At 36.6% G+C, this 21,707-nt stretch overlaps 1 protein-coding gene across 1 annotated transcript in view; it reads right to left on the minus strand.

Moving 5' to 3' along the window:
* Window positions 1-21,707, minus strand: part of LOC145977860 (protein crumbs-like) — a 147,118-nt gene that overhangs the window by 30,046 nt on the left and 95,365 nt on the right. The window contains exon 2 of the mRNA XM_083110184.1: window positions 2,679-2,768. Coding sequence (XP_082966310.1) covers window positions 2,679-2,739 — 61 coding nt within the window. The 5' untranslated portion in view covers window positions 2,740-2,768. The remainder of the gene's footprint in view (window positions 1-2,678; window positions 2,769-21,707) is intronic.

Genomic DNA, 21,707 nt, shown 5'->3' on the forward strand with positions numbered 1-21,707 from the left:
ATATTTATTTAACAAATAAAACTCAATATGAGCACACTGTTAATTATCTTCAATTATGTTTAATATAATATATTAGTAAAATATTTTCATTAAACAAAACAAACATTTTTTGTGGGTTCAACAAAATTATTCGGACACATGGAAGGAGAAACAGGAAAACACGCTTGAAAAGCAACGAACAGAAATGTCAGTATCTGGTAGGCATCCCTTTCATTTTTAACACCTCGTATAAACGATTTGGCATACTTTCTACCAATTTTCTGGTGTACACTGGCGATATGTTGGCCCATTCATGTTGAAGTCTCTCCTTGAGGTCTGCCTTCGAGGTTATAGGTGTTTTCCTCACTTCTTTTTCCAACTTACACCAGAGGTGCTCAATGACGTTCAAGTCTGGAGACTGCGGTGGAGGATGGAGCACTTTTGGGCAGTTGTACAATAACCATTCTTGTACTACGCGGGAAGTGTTCTTCGGGTCATTATCTTGATAAAACATAAAGTTACAGAGAATGCCCATCATTTCAGCACTAATCTTTAGATTTTACTTCAGAATGTCAAGGTAACGGTACCTGTCCATTGTCTGTTGGATGAAAGCCAATTTACCAACGCCTTGGGCCGACATGCAGCCCCAAACCATTACGTGACCACCCCCGTGCTTCACTGTTGCTTGCAATTTTTTTCCCTCGGAGCTCCTCATTTGGTTTACGCCACTGTTACCCTCCCATCTGACTCACAAATATTGAATTTACTCTCGTCAGTGAAAATTACCCGATTCCACCATGTCTGATCCTTTCCTAAGTGTTCCTTTGCGAACACCAGTCTTTTTGTCCTGTTTGACTTACTTACAAATGGCTTTCTCCTAGCTACACGGCCATGATAGTTTGCCCTTCTGAGCACTCTTCGTATAGTTTCAGGATGACTATGCTTTCCACACTCCTCAGCTACCTCAGCACACACCATTGGAGCACTCATCTTTGTTTTGTTTTTAATTTTCCTCACGATTACTGTCTCTTATCTGGGGGAAAAAATTCTTGGTCTCCCTGTATGACCGTGGGACTCGATCCTGTATTCATCTTTAAATCGCTTAATAATATCTGCAACTGTACTTTTTTCATTTTCAACATTGAGGCTATTGCACGGTAAGTTTTACCCTTAGCGTGGTGCCATATCACTAACTGACGTTGTTCAAATGAACTTTCCTTTTCTCTTCGCTCCATTTCTACATAGAAAATGTTCTTATATCAGAACTTTGTTAAACAAAACGCGATCGTAATTGCTACAGAAACCTACAGGAAACCAGAGTTAATATATATGAACAGAGTATCAATCAATTCATAAATTGAAATTGTCACTGTATCGCAAACTTACGTTAACATTTACTGTGTGTCCGAATAATTTTGTGGCACTATTTTTGCAACGGTAGGGATTCATCCTTCGTTATATTGTTGCTGATGTTCGTTTTTTAACATTTTATCGTCCAATTTGGTGCTAAACATGGCATTTTTTAAACGAAAATCAACTTCAACGCTGTACACAGATTTCACTCCCTTCCCGCTCTTAAACGTTAGAAATTTACTGTGTGTCCGAATAATTATGTGACTCACTGTATAACATTTATTTGTATGTGAAAGCCAAAAATTGGATTTCTTAAAGCATTTTCCAGACTTTTGGCCACCACTGTAAAAGATTTGAAGACAACATGGCTTTGTAAGCAGAAGTCAAAAGGAAGGTGACCACTATGTTAAATATTTTGTGAACCTTTGAACAGACAACTAAGGAAGAGATTGATGAAGTATTTTGTGTGAAGTGTACCGTTGTACGGTGCAGGAGTGAGGAAAAGTACTAGTAGTTTTGGAAATGTTGCTGTGGCAAAGAATGGTCCAAGTAAGAAATAAAACTATGTTGGAAAGAGTTGGTGAAAGAAAAGTAATAAAAAAAATTGGCCTGGATATTGGCTAAGAAGGAACTGCCTGCTAAAATACGCACTGGAAGGAACTGTTAATCAGTGATGAATTCAAGGGGTGGCCCGGGGGGAATCCCTCCCGGAAATTAAAAAGTCCCTCCCAAAAAAATTCAGTAACCTGGCAGAACATTTGGACAATAGCTAAGAAATTTGAACATGTTCACTTTGGATTTCTTTCATTCACTTTAATTTAACGCAGAACATACTTTTTCTGGATTTTTCATAGTAACAAACACTCATTCAGTCTTCTTTACAACTAAAAGTCAAAATAATGAATGAATAATCATTTGTTTTGATAACTGCTAAATTAAGAAATACGCTTCAAGCTTGTGTTGCGGTACCAACTGCTGAGGGGGATGAGGAACCCACAGAAAGGTGCATTGATGATGTCATCCACACTCCACAGATATGCTGTAGAAAACCTACTACATGCCTTATATGTTGTAAATGTAAGTTATTGCATGCTATAATATTATTTTATTGATTCCCATAGTCTCGTTCTTAAACGACAGTTAATTATACCCAGTGCTGTAGTACCAAAATTTTCAGAGGGTATAATATGCTAAGTTTCACAGATTGCGTTTCCATTAAATATATGGATGAAACATTGATATTTATGATCGATGCATGGAAGGAATTGAAATAATCCCCGCCCCCTTGCGCTAGAAAATTTTCAAATACAACACCGACTGCAAAACAAAATAATAAAGGAACTTACCTTGAGCCCCCTTCACCATGACTCTCACCGCTCTGGTCACGGCATTCTGTGTGCTCCTCATTCTGTTTCATTGGTGTTAAAACTTCCACACTGAAAGAAATTACAAGGAACATTTAGTGAAAATAGTTATTAATTAATGCTTTACGTTCTACAACAATTATGTAAAGGTAACGTATAAACCAGAACAAGAGGAAAAATACCAAATATCATGCACCAAAAGTTTCATCGGTCGGATGACATAACGACGTATTCGCACATTCTTTGGTAGTTAGTTGTGAGAGTACTATTTACCCCTAAGAAATTTTAATTTGTCATAAAAGACTTATGATTCTGCAATAAACTAGTTTGGTTGAATGTTACATGTGTTGCTTTATTTGCTTGTAATTTCACAATCTGTTGAGATACGCCAATCAGTTAGAAATATCTGACATACGACATGAAAATTAGTATCAAGTTGCAGTTGCACGATTTGACATTTTTTTTATCAAAATGTTAACAAAATCATACATATAATATTTATGATGTTATTGTCTGTGAAGCTTATTTGTTTCTTCTTTTCTTTTAAAAGTGAATGGTTATTTTTATGCTTATTTTTATGTTGAAGTTCATTAGATTTACATATTTTAATGCAATAGACAAGTTACAAAACTTTTCACTACTAAGAACAATTAAACAACACCACAATATTGAGAGATAATTTGTCTACATTACATTACCATGAAGGAAGAACCTTTTTGTGGAATAGAGTGACTTGAAACCAGTGGCGGCGAATGGGTTCCAAAATTGGGGGAGCAAGGACAGTTTACTTTCCCTTGGTATATAAGGTTTAACATAGTGCAGGAGTAAAAGTAGCAAAAAGTGGGGGGAGGGGCAACTGCCCCCGTTGCCACCTAATCGCCGCCTCTGCCTGAAACACGTTCTTTGATAACACATCAATTTAGTGGTTCAAATTTGTCCTATTTCCTTAGGATTGTATCTCTTCACTACGAGTTTTGTGGGATCTTCTTGAAGTAAACTTGTCTTAATGTAGATAGTGTCTGGCTTGCTTCTCTGAAATCATAACAGTTGGGCTGAAAAGTTCGTAGGCTAACACAGTAAAAAATATTTTTTTGACAAAATTCGATTTTATTATTCAATATAGTTGCCTTTGAGGGCGATACAACGATTATAGCGGTCATACAATTTTTCGATGCCATTTTTATAGTACGCCTCGGTTTCGGCGATTACCTCTTCATCAGCGCTAAATTTCTTTCCAGCGAGCATTCTTTTAAGGTCTGCAAACAGGAAAAAGTCACTGGGGGGCCAGATCTGGAGAATATGGTGGATGGGGAAGCAATTCGTAGTCTAATTCATATAATTTTGCCATCGTTTTCATTGATTTGTGACACGGTGCAGTGTCTTGATGAAACAGCACTTTTTTCTTCTTCAAATGGGGCCGTTTTTTCGTGATTTCATCCTTTAAACGCTCCAACAACGCTATGTAATAATCGCTGTTGATGGTCTGGCCCTTTTTGAGGTAATCGATGAATATAATACCATGCGCATCCCAGAATACTGACTGTCGATTGGACTCTGGAGTGTAGTTATGGAGCCATGTTTCATCCATTGTAATATATCGACGGAAAAATTCGTGTTTATTACGGTTGAATATCGCTAAACATTGCTCCGAATCATCAAAACGTTGTTGCTTTTGATCGATTGTGAGCACGCGCGGCACCCATTTTGCACACAGCTTTCGCATGTTCAAATATTCATGCACAATATGTCCAACACGTTCCTTTGATATTTTTAAAGTCTCAGCTATCTCGATCAACTTCACTTTACGATCATTTAAAATTATTTTGTGGACTTTTTTGATGTTTTCGTCGGTAACAGCCTCTTTGGGGCGTCCACTGCGTGCATCGTCTTCGATGATCATTTCGCCTCGTTTAAATTTAGCAAACCACTTCTCAACGGTTGATTTTCCTGGTGCAGAGTCCGAATAATGTTTATCAAGCCAAGCCTTGGCTTCAACAGTATTTTTTTTCGCCAAAAAGCAATGCTTTATTAACACACGAAATTCTTTTTTATCCATTTTTTCACAATAACAAAAGCTGCTTCACTCACAATGCTATATCTCACGAACTAATTATCCGGCAGCTGTGAAATTTATACACGTATCTTTTGAAGGTTAGTACTAAGTAAAAATCACATGGATTTAATTCTAGTAACGCCATCTATGAGTCAGCCTATGAACTTTTCAGCCCAACTGTTAGTTTACGAATATCTTTCCAACTTAACATAACACCATCACCAGTCTTCTAAAGCTAGAAAAGCCTCAGCAAAATTGAACACCGGAATAAGCGCGAACGGAACAAGAGCGAAAAGATTAACCGCGAAGGAATACGCAAATTTCACTATTGTCGCGGAAAGGTGGGGGTGGGGAATACAAAACCGACTAACCAACGAATTGTGAACACTGTATACCTTTAACGAATTGTGAACGCTGTATATCTTTAACGAATTGTGAACGCTGTATATCTTTATGTAATGTTTGTTCACTTTTACACGACAGTCCGGTGTTCTTATCGTCGTTATGAGCGGCCACCACTGATCGACACCGAGTTCAATGAAATGCTAATGGCTTTGGGGGCTAATGATGATATAATTATATCTTCCTTGATGTTTTTAGAATTATTAATTCATTTATGATTTACAAGACCATTGTTTTTATTAAACAGGGAACGGATTTATATGTAGTAAAAATGTGATAACTATGTAATTGCATATTTAGTTATTTTCACCTAAATATGGACTTATAAAAATTTACTTTTTTAATAATAGAAGACTATACACGAGCTACATAAAATACAGTTTCGGCATTGTAACTATTACCGAAACCAGATGCGAATTCCGTCCGAATGCCACAAAATCGTTGCTTCTGACGCTGCTGTCGGGCGCGCAACTAGTAGCGAGGGTGGGTGGGGTTAGGAGTGGGCTGTTTGAATTGGGACTCTTCCAACGTTGACAAAATAGCGTTTGTAACAACCAGGAACCGATGTTGACAACAATTGTAAATAAACAGGAATTTCAAGTGTTTTACAATAGCAAAAGCAAACAGTTGGGATGACAGAAAACTTGTATTTAATGCAATTGGAGGATATAAAAAAGGTCGTAAACTTTCATTTGTTTAACGTCACTTCGGACTTGGCCAGTTATTCGCAAGAAATTCGCCCAGCTCTTTCGGTCACACGGGGACATGTAGACATGTAGCGAATATGGAGTAGTTGAGAAATGTTCTGAAATATGGAAACAATGTGCAAAATTAACTAAAATATGTAAAATATGAGACAAAAACTAATGCCTATATGGACACCCGGTACCATTACAAGAAAACATAGCTCGTAAACTACATGCAATAGAACAATGGTGTTGATTGCAAAATGAGCTACAACTCTCCACGTTTATATGCCAACCATATTTTTTCAACAAAATGGGGCACCCCCTCATTGGTCCAAGGACGTTCGAGGTCTTCTGGATAGGCATTTCCCTGGCAAATGGATAGGCCGTGATGGACCTATTCCCTGGCCACCGCGCTCTCCTGATATCACACCCTTGGATTTCTTCATCTGGTGGTATGTCAAAGATTGTGTTTACGCACTCCAGTTCCAGATGTTGCTAATCTTCGAAGAAGAATGACGGAGAGTATCTTAACTGTTACTGGTAATATGCTGGGCCGTGTGTGGAGAGAAGTGATTACCGCCTTGATGTTCTGAGAGCAACTAGAGGGGCACACATTGAGGTGTATGGCATATAAACGTGGAGAGATGTACCTCATTTTGCAATCAACAGCATTGTTCTATTGCATGTAGTTTCCGATCTATGTTTTTTTTTTGTAATGGTACCAGGACTTTATGAACAACTTTTATAACTGATTTGAGCTTCATACATAAATATATATTTACATATAAATCTGCTCTCTACTTATGTCTGTGGATAATAATTGCCAATCATGGATTAATTTAGTAGAGAAGATTGGACACAACATTGAAGTAATAACAATTACACATTGTTGACTCAAACGGTTGTTTCTATGTAACTACAATCAAAGTTTATCTCTGAATGTGTGGAACTGTTGAGTACCTGAAATAATTTAAATATTCCATTTTTAAGTAGATTTTGACCCTAGTGTGTGGATAAATGTTATCACTAGGGAAAGGATTTTAAGGTGCAAAATTATGGTCGGCAAAGAGGAAAAAAAAGGTTCTGTTTTAAAAAAGTGCAATAAAAAGGTGCTGATAAAATGACTTTACTCAATTCTAAACGAGTTGCATTAACATTCTTTATTCAACACTGTATCGAATAGCATAATTAGTAATAATTACATAAAATAACCAGTATTTAGGAAGTAAACGTGGCATTAACTGGGTTTCAAGCAACTTGTTATTACGCTGAATATTTCTACGTTTTCGAATGTAAGTCGCTAACACTTTGAGCTCCGGATATCCTTACATGTGAAGAAACTACATTATCTTGGAAACTATTGGTGCTGCAATGATTATATCATACCATTGTAAAGCTCTCGTTCTGCTCTACAAAATGAGACTATGATATTTTATGTAGCTGCTCAAGAAGAGTGAAAATCATTTATTTTTATGTCCATTTTTTTTTTTAACAAAACATGAAACGAAAGCAAGGAAAAAGGTGCTGAAGCATCAAAGAGAGGGTAAAAAGGGGATAAATGTACTAATATCACGAAAAGGTGCAACAAAGTGTTCATTTTACTTGATTTAATGTCCTAAAATAGATCTCTCAAATAAGAGAGTCAGGCTGTCAAGCGAGATAAACATGATATGAGCGTTACTCACTCGTTCACCATTATACCAAGTGACTATAAAGCACTTTATATCTGCAAATCATAATAAAAACTCGAAACGTTCACAGTAGTTGCAATTGTTAATTACAAGTAGAATGGTTTGAGTGCATAGGAGATATTTCTGAACCAAACCTGGACAAATGTGGAAAGAAACTTTGTTAAGATAATTACCTACTAGCGTAGCCAGTTATGAACTCACTGGGTCCAGGCATTATGTTAAATGAATGCCTTGAGGATGCTTGCAAAAGACTTGGAGATATGCAATGCTGTACTTGAAAATAATGCTTGTTATTTAGGCTCAAATTTCAGTTTGGAAGAAACCAACAATAATAATAATAATAATAATAATAATAATAATAATAATAATAATAAAAGCACAATGGAAGCTGCCAGCTAATCTGGCGATAAGAATTTATTCAGTTCAACATTTTTTTTTGCCCACATGTCTACGGAATGATGTAACTCTTCATATCTGAAAGGAGGTAGTTTTTCACGCATCCTTCATGTGCTAACCAAGAGGACTGTGCACAATAAGTTAAAGATGAAACCAGAGAAGTGTTAAATATGTTTCTAGGAAAGCCGAAATGCATAGCCTACTATCGTGGATAGAAAGTTTTACACTACTAAAAGCAAGCGATAAAATTATCTAACTGTATTTATGTTAGTTTCAAAATGGATACAGTGGTCATTATTCATGTACATAGTAACAGGTTCCTTGTAGTTAACTCAGTAATATTTTCCAAACGCTAAGGCTTTTTATTGAAACTTGAGCCCGAAAAAATATCCTTGTTACGTTCATAGGGAATTCCAAGTACTAGGATGAAATGTAACGGAGCCCAATCTATATAAGCTAATGGATACGAATGCTCTCTAGTGTATTTTTATTTCCACACTTTAATTTTCTTCAACTCTAGAGGCAGGCGACCGTTCTACAAGGGGCTTTGTATTCTGCCATGCGAGAAATTCAAGAATGAAAAAATAAAACAGGGAGACTCTTCTCCCAGTCTTCTGGAAGATGAGGTGCTGCATTTTGTCAAACACCTCCAAACAGCCAGCTACCCCAGAGCAGAAACTGGACCAAATAAAAATCTCAGTTCAATTGTTGGGTATTTGAAAAACATCCCCAGCATATAATATTACACTTCCTTACCTACGGAGTAAAAAATTCATATTATGAAAATGTGAAATTAGAATAAACTCAGGTCAGAAACGAAACGAGACAGGAGAGAAAGCTCCCTTTTATTGTAATACTCGCCAGCAGGCCCATAGCCAGAATTTTATTGGGGGGGGGGGGGAGTATCCCTCATGAGCAACTGCCATCCAAAGGCGAAAATGTGTGTGGGAGGTAGAAGCCCTGAAAATGAATTTCTTAAGAGTATATCATACTAGATGTTAAATCCTGCTAAGGAAGTAAAATTAATTACCACTATACGTTATTTACATTAGATAATTGTAGGATTTCGGGGGGCTCGAACCCTCTTAGCCCCCTGGTTATGTGCCTGCTCGCCAGATAATTTTTAACCAGCAAGAAAGCATTTTCCAGTGTTGGATAAAGTTGATGCAAGGACACTCGCGAAAAAGCCATTCCCATGCAGGGATTCGGTGGCGAGATCGACGGTTGCTACGAATATCACATACCCATAATACAGGGTGGAGCATTTTCGACTACACAGTTTGAGGTTGGCAACACTGCAAAACAAATGCATTGGGAGGGCGGTTTCCTCCTGCCTCGTGTACACTGGGACTTTGGATTTCAGTAGCAATGGAGCGTTGGCCTCTACAGCAACGTATGTTTTGTGTGGAGTAGGAAGTTTTGACGAAGTCAATTGTAGCGTTGCATCGTGCATTCCGCAGGGAGAATGGTGATCAACAATGCCGTGGACGAGTTCCTAACAGAAAAACAATCAATGAATGGTGGAAACAATGGCGTGAAGTTCGAAGTGTTCAAAATAAATCGCATGGGACAAAAATAACAGTCCGAACACCAGAGAACATGGGTCATGCGTAGCTTTCAAGACCGTCTTGCACAATGTGTTGCCTGCCAGGGACGTCATTTGAAATGTGTTTTTTCAAGAAATAATTGTGTGCACATTGTTCATGTATACATTTTCTGTAATCCAAAGGTGCAAAGTTTGTTCTAGAAACGAATAATGAAAGTAAATGTAATCAGCAAATCCTCTGTCTTCATTATAAAATAGGTAGTCGAAAATGCTCCACCCTGTACAATATATATACGTATAATTTTAGATTACAGGCTACATTGTGAGGGAATAAGAGGGGTTGTGTCAGGCCATGACATTCTATTTCACATCTCGCAGTGCAACAACCAGTTGAAATTCTATCCTTCAGCGTTCATTAGCAGTTTCTGACCGCCAGGGGTCCGTTTCCAGAAAGTGGCAAATCCCAGATGACCCTATGATCCTGTTTCAGGACCAGCATTCCAACTTCAACAATTGAACGTTGTCCATCTTGCATCGACAACTGTCAACTAGAAATGTGCAACATACCAGATTAATTACTCACCTAGTGAGTTACGCGAACAATTTGCCGTAAAAATATGTTTAACAACAAAGAAAGGTTAAACAGAAATATTACCGATCTCCAATGAATAATTCGAAGAAATTATTTTACGCACCATGTGGGCATTTATTTGAATATCGTCGGAATGGGCAATGCTACTGAAGAAAAACGTGGGGATACAAGAGAGTATGAATTTCTCCACATGTGACAGGTCGAAGAGTTTTTCAAAGTTGATTATTAAGCTGGATACGACCTGTAAAAAATATGACGAATAAGAATTTTCGGAATCCCATGTATTCCTTATGGGAATGAACTTCAACATCAAGTTACGGCTAATCAAATGGGGGTTTCGACTTTTCTGCTGGGCAATCACTTCTTCCCGTTGATATCATTTTCTATTCCATCGGAAGTTTGATATTCCCAAGATAACAAATCAAAAAATACTCCCATATGCCCGATGCATTTCTCCTTGCCTCCTGGCAGTGTTGCCAAACCTGGTGCGCATAAAGGATCTACATTTCACCTTAAATGGATTTAAAACTGACTTTCAAGGAGCTAGATTTACAAAGTGCTTCCTAGAGTAATGTTAGTTGTCAAAGGGGCATAGTGAGGCACGGGGGCGGGCGCCCCAGTCCACAAGCGAGTGCACGAAAGAGCCAGATCTGGCTCCAAGAGAGCTAAGTTGGCAACACTGACTCGGAGAGAAAAGCCGGGCGGAGACTGTCTCGCATGCCCTTAATGAGCGTGACATAAAACAAAAGTCACGTGAAAGATTCATAAAAATAAATTCAATAAATGTGTTCTTAAGAAATGTGTAATAGGCATCAGGCACGTATCTAGAAATATGTTTCCGGGGGTAATTACAATACATAAATTAATATTACATTATTATAACACGAATAGATAATAGGACTGTATAAGAATAGAGATATAACAGCGCATATTCATTACGTAGCTTACCTGTAGTTAAGATCGGAATAATTTCCATAAAAACAAGTGCTCTGGCAATGAATTAATGTCAAATAGATGAATAATTGAATATTTATCGAATAACAAAAATGATGTTACATGTAGTTGGAGAAAAGTAAGTTTGTGATTAATAATTTATGCACATTATTGTGAGTAGTAGTGTACATAAATCTTCTTTGTAATGTCCGAATGATCCCAATATAATCCTTGTATTCTAAAAAGTTTAGAGAAAGCAACAAATGTTAATATTTTCATACTTGGCAAGTCTTTCGGGGGGTCCGGACCCATTGACCCCCCTAAATACGTCCTTCCTGTCCTTCAAAGCCGTATGATCCCAATATAATCCTTGTCTTCCAATAACATCGAAGGAAATTATACAACAAAGGCTAAACTAATACATTTTTCATTATTTTAGTACTTGATAAGTATTTCGGGGGGGGGGGGATAAGTCCTTGATAGGCATGTAAATAGCTTCCGACAAACTTCATTATTAAGTAGTTCATGGCATAGTGTAGTTTGTAAATCCACTTTATGCGCAGATAGGCTAATCCAAACAGAACCTACAGTTTAGAGCGAGAACCAACACCTATGCGCCTCCGTCGAGCATCGAACTCGGGACCCCTTGATTACAGGGTGACGACGTTATCATTATCCAATCGGGAAGGCCTGTCATTAATAAAGAACAGCTAAAACGTAACACTTAAAAAATAATGACGGTTTGGCTGTACGTGTAAGTAGTGAGATTAGTGAGTGGCACATTAAGAACGCTGTGTCCATAAGCGTTGTTAACTTTGAGGTACGGGGGGGGGGGGGACTAACGACACCAGTGATTCTGTCATAGGAACGAATAAAGTTCCATGTTAGTAATAATAAAGGTCTGTGGTAGAATTTACTTCTGTAGGTGTACAAAATAGAAAATAAAGATAATCGTATTCGTGTGTGTACAAACGCAGAAGCACGCATATCCTACATACGTTTATGAAGAGCTTGAAGTGTATGCAAGAATGTTTAGTCGAGATTTGGGTTATGTGGGGTTAGAGGTTACCTATGATTTAAAATGGTGTCAATGAGACAGATGGGGGAGGGGGGAGATGCTTTCATAACCTCATTCATTCCAAACACTACCTCAGCGGTCATGTTTGTTCAGCACATACCATAGATATTAATTAGTGCAATCATTATGTATAAAATTATATAGTTATGTAAAGTACCTATATACTTGCATTAATATTGCAAATGTGGTGAAATTATCTTTAGCATAAAAAAAAGCTTCGGAGAAAGAAGAAATAGATTCCTAAATCCCCTTTTGTATATTCCTGACTCAAATGCCAAAAAGGATCATATTGCAAGAACATTATCGAAAGGGTTTTCTGAAACACTGAAGCAAACACATCAACGGGGAGGAGGGGGGTTGGGTCTGGGGTGGGGAAAGTATCCCTGCCTCCTACGGACCAGAAGAAAGAGGTGCTCCGGCATCCATTCCTTCAAAGTGAACCTATTTTTCCTCCGGCCTGAACCCATTTCAGGAAACATGTGGTCTTTGCAAACGTCTCAAATATCCACTCCCAACGGATGTGGGGGGTCACCTTCGGGACTCGTTTGACCAGTGACTGGGCCTTTACTTGCAAGGAATGGACCAAAGATAGAATTCATAGATACGATGTATTTAGCTCTTGCCCGTTCTTTCTTTTCATCTCTCTCTCTCTCTCATATCTGTAAAAATCAAATTCAATAAGTGTCCGTCATTTCAGACGAAACTGAAATTCCCTCCAAAAAAAAGAGAAATATTTTATAGTAAGAAACATTTTAGTCAGTGACGTGATTATTTACTCCATGTTTTGTAACGATAGCTTTTCTAAAACCTTCTTACATGAATATAATAGTTAACTACACGTCTGACATATGTGTGATACGTTTCATAAGCAAATAAAGGAATCCAGTTTCTTTTGACACTGAATGGTTGTTTTCGTAGTCGCTCTTCAACTGTAAAATTCGCAAATTCATAAGCAGCAAAAACTTTAATGGGACGTATTATTATATACACATAAAAGCTTTTTTGTAACAACGTTTGTCGTTGTTATCGCGTTACTTAAACATATTTCAACAAAAGGTGCAAGATATTTTATTGTGTCAAAAGAGACATAATTGTAACCATTATATTGCAATGGAAATTATAAAATAAATTATTGCTACATTAGAAACGCATAGACATTCCCCGAATTCCTTATGTAGAAATATTGCCATTCAACTAGATTAGACTAAAATTGCTTTAGTTTTCCTAAAACTTGTTATATCCATATCACTGTCTGACGAAATAAAGGAATCCAGTTTCCCTTATGAAATCACGAAATGAAAATTGTGGTTAACCTATGCTTCGGACAAGGACGTAGTCTATTTATTGGGAGGGGGGGAATCCAGGGGGGTCCGGACCTCCCCGAAACACTTACCAAGTACTTAAATTAAATAATGAAAATATAACACATAATCGATGGTTATTTATTTCCGCTGAACTTATTAGAAGGCAAGGATTATACGTATTGGGGGAGAGTTCAAAAGATTTATGCACACTACTACTTATGATAATATCCATAAATTATTAATCAGGAACTTTACTTTTCGTATTGGATCTAACTCCTTTCTTTTGTTATTCAACAAATATTCAATTCTTTATCTATTTGACATTAATTTCCTTACTAGGGTAGTTGATTTTATGCAAATTTTGACGATCTTTACACGTAAGCTAGATAATGAATACATATTGTTATATAACTATTATTTTACTATCTCTTTACCTATTCACGTAATAAAACAATATTAATTAATTTACATATTTAATTAATATTTTTATTTAATTGAATATAATTATTCTAATTTATTATTATTATTATTGAGACACTTGGTCGGACCCCCCGAAATTTATTTCTAGATTCATGCTTGGCTTAGGATTATGCAAGAAATCTTCGCAAGAAGACAAGCCAACTGCCCTTCGATTGAAGGTCAAAAATTACTGCCTATTTGCGGCTCTTCCCTTGGTGTGAGTTCCTATTGTTACCTTCCTTGGTGCCTGAGCAATTAGGATGTGTGGAAAGCCAGGGAGGAAACCGTCGCCGCGCCCTGCTCTAACCCATTTCCATTGTTCTCGGAGGACGGAAGCTGCAACGCAGGAAGTTCAGCGGCCGTGTCCAACGTTCTCTTCAACGTTACTCGTCTAGTCTACCGCGATGTTCTAATGTTTTCGAAAATATTTTATTTAAAACATTCGATTTTTGCAGATTTCCATTGTCTGCATGGGATCGACATAATTTTTTCTGGATAGGTCATGTTCAGCTTTTTTATTCGTACGGAATGGAGTAAGTATGTGCTCAAAAAGCTTGAGAAATGAGCAGGTGTTCATTTTTATTAATTCTAGCTTTTTTATATAGATTTCTCAACTGTGATTACTTCTATAAAAATTGAAAATAAATTACGTTGTTTCCTAGGGTGTTCCCAAGGTTTCTGTATTACTTTGTTCATAAAATCATAAAGGTAACGTACAAAGAATTGATTGATTTGGTATATTTGACTTCGCTTTCTACCACTTTTGGCTAATCGAGAAGACGAAGATGAGTGATGATATGATGAAATGACACTACCAAAGGACACACATGCCCAGGTATGGAATCGAACCCAGGACTTCTGGCATCGTAGCGCGATGCGATAACCACTCCGTCACGAAGACAAAATTCATATGATGACGCTGATTCATGTAACTGTGTACAACCAATCCGCAATTATGGTATATTTTGTAATTATTATAATTACTATACAACTGTATGTACATAAAAAAACATTGATGGGACATTAATATGTTTTTTTAGATTTAATGACTGATGAAATATGTGAGGGACACTTGTGAAATAAAGGTTCTTTTTTTATTATTAATGATGGTAATTTTTTTATGCAACGGCACCTATGTAAACAACAAAGGAAGTAGTGATTCAATAACAAGATGGTTCCTTGAATTTTAGTGATTTTTTAAAAAAAATGTTGGCATCCCCCCCCCCCCCAGGTAAGTTTCTTGTTTGGCACAGGTAAGCAAGCTAGTGTTAATCGATTCCACGGTGACTAATTTGAATCTGCAACCTGGGATTGTATTGTGAGATTTCCCAGTCTCTTGCAAGAGAAAGAGTGGTCACTGGCCGCTTGGGATTCCTAACTGTCAGAAGCCATTAGCGTTATCTCTCCAATTGGCTGGAAACGTGAACACGCAACATCAGTCAGCGTGAGTCATGCTGCCATGCGGGGAATGCGACAAGCCGAGAACGGTAATTGAGCATGTGTCGTCAACGGGAGGAAACTTGCATATGTCCCTCCGAACAATGCAGGTGGCTGCTCGTTGCAAATGGAGCTACAGATAGGGGAGTGGTTATTACCAGCAACCAAGCCGAGTATATTTCTGGTAGGAAAAACAACCTTGCAAGTGTATTGATTTTTACCATATCTACCTGACTTGTCTGTCCAGTGCGTGTTTTAATGATTCCATAACAACACAATTTCTTCCGACTGTGCTCCTTATCAGTGTCTTCCCGTTTCGCCGAATGACCCAGAGGCGCATTATATCAGATTTCCCACCTAAGTAAAATTTTCGGCGAAAGGGAAATTCCTGTTTAGCGGAATATTTTGAAGGAAGGGAATTTTCCCTCCGCTGGGAAATTTCAGGAGTTCGATGCCAACAGATCCTGCGGTGCGGTACTGGCTTCGGAAGGGAAGGGGGGGGGGGGGAGTGGCCCCTCCAACAGTTGGTTTCGCAGTTCCTTAACGTTAACAACATACAAAATTCCTCTCCATAGACCTAATATGAAAATGAATATGACATATTAATGACACTGTAGTAGAAAATGTTAATTACTGAAGGGGTTCGTATTTGTTTGTCGACTGTCAAACAAATGTTTTGACCAATAATATAATAATACATACAATGCCAAAAATGTACACAATATTTAGCAAAATCATCTCCACAGCTAATATAATATTCTGATGTAGATAGATTAATAAGTAGTAGCCGATTTTACTATAGTGTAGTGTGTTTGGGTTTGTCTTGTGTAGTAGTTGTAGTGTCTAGTGTGTTTGTGTTTATCTTGTGTAGTAGTTGTGATGTGCTTGTATGTGGGTTTGTCTTGTGTAGTAGCTGTGCTGTCTAATGTGTTTCTATTTGTCTTGTGTAGTATCGGTGGTGTGTATGTGTGTGTCTTGTGTTGTAGTTGTGCTATCTAGTATGTTTGTTTTGCGTAGTAGTTGTGCTGTCTAAATTGTTTGTGTTTGTCTTGTGTAGTAGTTGTGGTGTCTTTGTATTTATATTGTGTTATAGTTGTCATGTGTTTGTGTATGTCTTGTGTAGTGTTGTGCTGTCTAATGTGTTTGTGTTTGTCTTCTGTAGTAGTTCCTCCATTCATATTGGGGGTTAGGCGTAGAGCTGACAACTCTGCACTGTAAAAAGCCATGTCAAGAATCAGCAATATAAGGCCATGGATGTTCCCAAGGTAAAATATTCCGGAGGTAAAATAGTCCCCCGTTCGGATCTCCGGGTGGGGACTACTTTGGGAGGTCCCTGGACTAAGGATAAGATCTACGTTAGGAATAAGGATATTAAATTAGGCACCTGGAATGTTCTGAGCCTTTACCGGCCTGGGGCATTTCAGTGTACAGTTAATGAGATAGTTAAGTATAAATTAGATGTAGTAGCTGTCCAGGAAGTTAGGTGGCCAGGAGAAGGGAATTGGAAAACTAAAAATTATACTTTTTTCTATGGTGGTACTGAAAATCATAATTTTGGAACAGGCTTTTTCATAAATAATAGAATTATCTCAGCTCTTAAAACAGTAGAATTTATTAATGATAGGATATCATATGCAGTTTTACAGGGTAGGTGGTGTAAAATTATTTTAATAAACATACATGCACCAACGGAAGATAAAGATGATAATACTAAAGATGATTTTTATACAGAGTTAGAACAGGTCTTTGATAAATTTTCTCAGTATGATATGAAAATTCTGTTAGGTGACTGTAATGCACAGATTGGCAAAGAAGAGACATTTAAACCCACGATTGGTAAAGAAAGTCTTCATGAATTAAGTAATGATAATGGTATAAGATTGATTACTTTTGCAACCTCAAAGAATTTAATTGTGAAAAGTACCACTTTTAAACATAAAGATATCCATAAATATACCTGGTCTTCTCCAGATGGTAAAACTCATAATCAGATAGATCATATTCTCATTGATAAGAGAAGGCATACTAGTATAATTGACGTTCGTACACATAGAGGTGCTGACTGTGCCAGTGACCATTATTTAGTAATTGCTAAATTAAGAGAAAGACTCTCAGCGATAAATCATAAGCAACAAAATCTAAAAGTTCTAAAATTTGATACAGGAAAGTTTACTGATGAAAGAATTAAGAAAGATTACCAAATTAAACTGTCAAATAGATTTGATGTTTTGCAGGATTTAAATGATGATGAAAATATAAATGAAACAGACGTAAATAAGAATTGGGAGCACATACGTAATGCAATAGAATCAGCAGCTAAAGAAAGTATAGGATACCATAAACCAAGAAAAAGTAAGCCATGGTTTGATAATGAATGTCATAATCTAATAGAAATAAGAAATCAGGCTAGACTTAGGTGGTTAAATAACTCTGATGATACAAATCTAAACAATCTAAACAATTATAATAGAATAAAGCGAGAAGTTAACCGCACGTTTAGAAGTAAAAAAAGAGATTACTTGAAAAGCAAAATTAACGAAATTGAAACAAACAGCAAAAATAAAAATATCAGAGATTTATATAAAGGTGTAAATGAGTTTAGAAAGGGGTGGCAACCTAAAGTAAACTTGATAAAAGATAAAGACGGTGATTTTCTAGCTGACCCAAGCGATATTCTAAATAGATGGAAGAACTACTTTAATGACCTTTTAAATGTCCATGTAGGAGATAAATCAGAAGTAAATGAAGTCCACACAGAAGAACCTTTAGTTCCAGAACCTAACTTGACTGAAGTTAAAGATGCTATTAAAAGGCTAAAGAATAACAAAGCACCTGGCATTGATTTAATACCAGCTGAGTTAATTAAATATGGTGGAAATTCATTAATATGTCAAATTCATAAATTAATTTGTTTAATATGGAATAAAGAAGAAATCCCTCAACAGTGGAAAGAATCCATAATTGTTCCTGTGTTTAAAAAAGGTGATAAAATGAACTGCAATAATTACCGTGGAATGTCTCTACTCTCAACAACATATAAAATATTATCTAACATTCTTTTAACAAGACTAACCCCATATGCTAATGAAATTATAGGTGATTATCAATGTGGGTTTAAACGCAACAGATCAACTACAGATCAAATTTTTCACATCAGACAGACACTTGGAAAAAAAGTGGGAATATAATCAAAATGTCCATCAACTATTCATTGATTTCAAAAAAGCATATGATTCGGTCAAAAGAGATAAATTATATAATATATTAGTAGAGTTTGGAATACCTAAGAAGCTTGTTAGTATGATAAAAATATGCACCAGTGAAACAGAAAGTAAAATTCGTGTGGGTATTAATATGTCTGACAAATTTACAATTCATGATGGGTTAAAACAAGGAGATGCATTATCTCCATTGCTCTTTAATTTTGCCTTAGAATATGCTGTTAGGAAGGTAAAAGAAACTAAAGAAGGACTAAAATTAAATGGTGTGACTCAGTTGTTAGCATATGCAGATGATGTAGACTTACTGGGGGATGATGTGAATACAATTAAGAATAATGCTAAAATATTTTTCAAAACTGCTAAAGAGATAGGTTTGGAAGTTAACAAAGAGAAAACCAAATATATGCTTACAGGCCGAAACCAAGTGTTAGGTAATAATCAAAATCTAATTATTGATAACAACTCGTTTGAACCAGTTTCCAAATTCAAATACTTAGGAGTAATATTAACAAATGAAAATTATATTAAAGAGGAAATAAAAAGTAGGCTTAATTCAGGAAATGCATGTTACTTCTCTCTTCATAAACTTTTGTCTTCTCGTTTAATATCTAAGAAACTAAAAGTTAAAATATACAAAACCGTAATTTTGCCTGTAGTATTATATGGATGTGAAACTTGGTCCCTTACATTGAAAGAGGAACATAAATTGAGAGTATTTGAAAATAGGATCCTTAGGAAAATATTTGGACCTAAAAGGGATGAGGAGACAGGTGAGTGGAGAAGGTTACATAATTTAGAAGTACATAATTTGTATTCATGTCCAGATATTATTAGAATAATTAAATCAAGAAGACTTAGGTGGGCAGGCCATGTGGCACGAATGGGAGAGGAAAGAGGAGTTTACAGGATTCTTGTTGGGAAACCTGATGGTAAGAGACCAGTAGGAAGGCCAAGACGAAGATGGAGGGACAACGTCGAGATGGACCTAAGGGAAATCGGTAGGGATGGAAAAGAGTATATAGATCTTGCTCAAGATAGGGACAGATGGAAGGCCTGTGTTGCTGCAGCCATGAACCTTCGGGTTTAAGAAGGCTAGAGAGTTAGTTAGTTAGTTAGTTCGATGCCAAAGTATACATCTTTCATTCTTGTAAACATACAGGCCCGGTAGAACTGGCCTCCAAGGGGGCTCACGGGTTATCGGGGGGGGGGGGCGCTTTGTAAACCAAGTCCATTTTTCAAAAGTTTAATAGTATTAAATGAAGGTAAATTATGTGTGTCGGGAGTCATTCAATTAATTTAAAATACAAAATTTAGAAATATACGAACACTACAGTTTCTTTTTCTATATCTTCTAACACATCTCTTTAAGTGCTAAGGACGACATTACTTTGCTAGCATTTGGGAATGAAAATAAATGTGAACAAGACACGGTTATTGGGAAGAAATCAATGATAATTAACGCGGGAGTTAAGGGACAAAATTAAACATCTTGAATGTCGGTCGACTTTGCTGTAATGTTGGGCCGTGATTTTTTTCTACTAAGCAATACTGCAGGGTACTGTTTCTCTAACATTTACTTTACTTCTGGTGTACCGACACACTCGATCCTCTCTGCAGATGGACCAACTCAAACGAGAGTGCCACTTTATGTGAACAGAGGTGTACAATGAGTTTCTGACTTCGTTAAGACCTCGCTTCAGACCCTGAAATTTCCCAGTGGAGAGAAAATTCCCTCTCTTGAAAATATTCGATAAAACTGTAAATCTTGTTTTGCCGAAAATTTTGCTTAGGTGATATATTTATTTCTGTGGCTCTCGGCGAAACGAGAGTAAACCCTCCTTATTGTCAAAATTTAGTGAAAGAAATTAGGAAACTTTTTTTTTAAGATTGAAGCTTAAATTATTTGATTTTATTATTATTATATCCTTAGTATTATTTTGAACAATATAAATAATTAACCATGAATTATTAATATTTCACATGAATATAGCTATGTTAAGAAATTACACGCAATCTGCAGCTATTTAATAAACTTTCGTTTAAGCTGACGAACGCCAGATTGTCCACCAATATTCAAGGCGATGCGATTCTTTTCATCTAGCCTTCACAGTCGGAGAAGCTGATAAACCAAAATGAAGGTTTCCACAGTGAAAGTTTATGGGATTCATAATCATAATACTCGTTTGAAGGTAACAATAAGACATTTCATTCTCTCCCCTCCCCCCAAAGTATTGAGAATGTCAAATAAGTAATCAAAGAAACTGAACTACATTAATAAAAAATAAGAAGTATCTACGTGAATGTTAGTGTTCCAGCATACGAACCCCAATAAATATTTCTGCCCATCCCCCTCCCCCCACACACACAATGCAATGAAATCCTCCCTATGTCGTCAAAAGTGAAGTGGAAGTGATGTCGCCAGCGGGAAAGCGTTGAAGTTAACGTAAACAATGCAGCATCTAATATTTTACAACACAAGATGTTTAATTTAACTGGGCTAATTAAATGGGAACAGAAGCTGGAATTTCATATGGGATTATAAAAGGAGAATGTGTGTGATTTAATAGACTGTACTGTACATACAACTATCGAATATGTGCAAGCAGAGAAATAATGGAGAGTTGCATGTCTTTGCTCAGTAATGAGCAAAATACTAACAAAATTTCCAAGAAAGTCCCTCCCTTTATACGAGTACTCTCGAAAAAGGTCCATAAAAATGAGTCTCTTAATTAATCTCCTGAGACAAATGGGAAACGAGTCCCAGAAAATGGAAATTAAATCATTACTACGGCTAGGACTTTCATGACTTAGCATATTTCTTTTTGGTAAGGATGATGTGTTCCCTAAATATGTAGAAACACATATTATGAAAAAACTAATTAAGTTAAGGTGCGTTTTAAGGGAATATTTAGGCATATTTAGCCATTTCTACGTGATATAGCAATCTTTTGATAGATTTTCGGTCATATTCAGCATATTTTCGCTTTTCCAATGAATATACAGCCAATTACGAACTACATTCGTTTTTACTCCCAAGTTCATTCAAGCTGTTGAATTTTTTACAATTATACGCCCCAGTTTATTTCCATGAAAAAATGATCACAGCCAATGTCATTCGGCTCAAGTTCTGTAGACTCGAGAGAAAATGTTTCTCCCAATAAAATTATTGGAATAGAGCACAATGTATGTATTATCTTCTTAATGTCTCTT

Source organism: Lepisma saccharinum, chromosome 23, assembly GCF_977018435.1.
Source record: "Lepisma saccharinum chromosome 23, izLepSacc3.1, whole genome shotgun sequence".
Classification (NCBI taxonomy): domain Eukaryota; kingdom Metazoa; phylum Arthropoda; class Insecta; order Zygentoma; family Lepismatidae; genus Lepisma; species Lepisma saccharinum.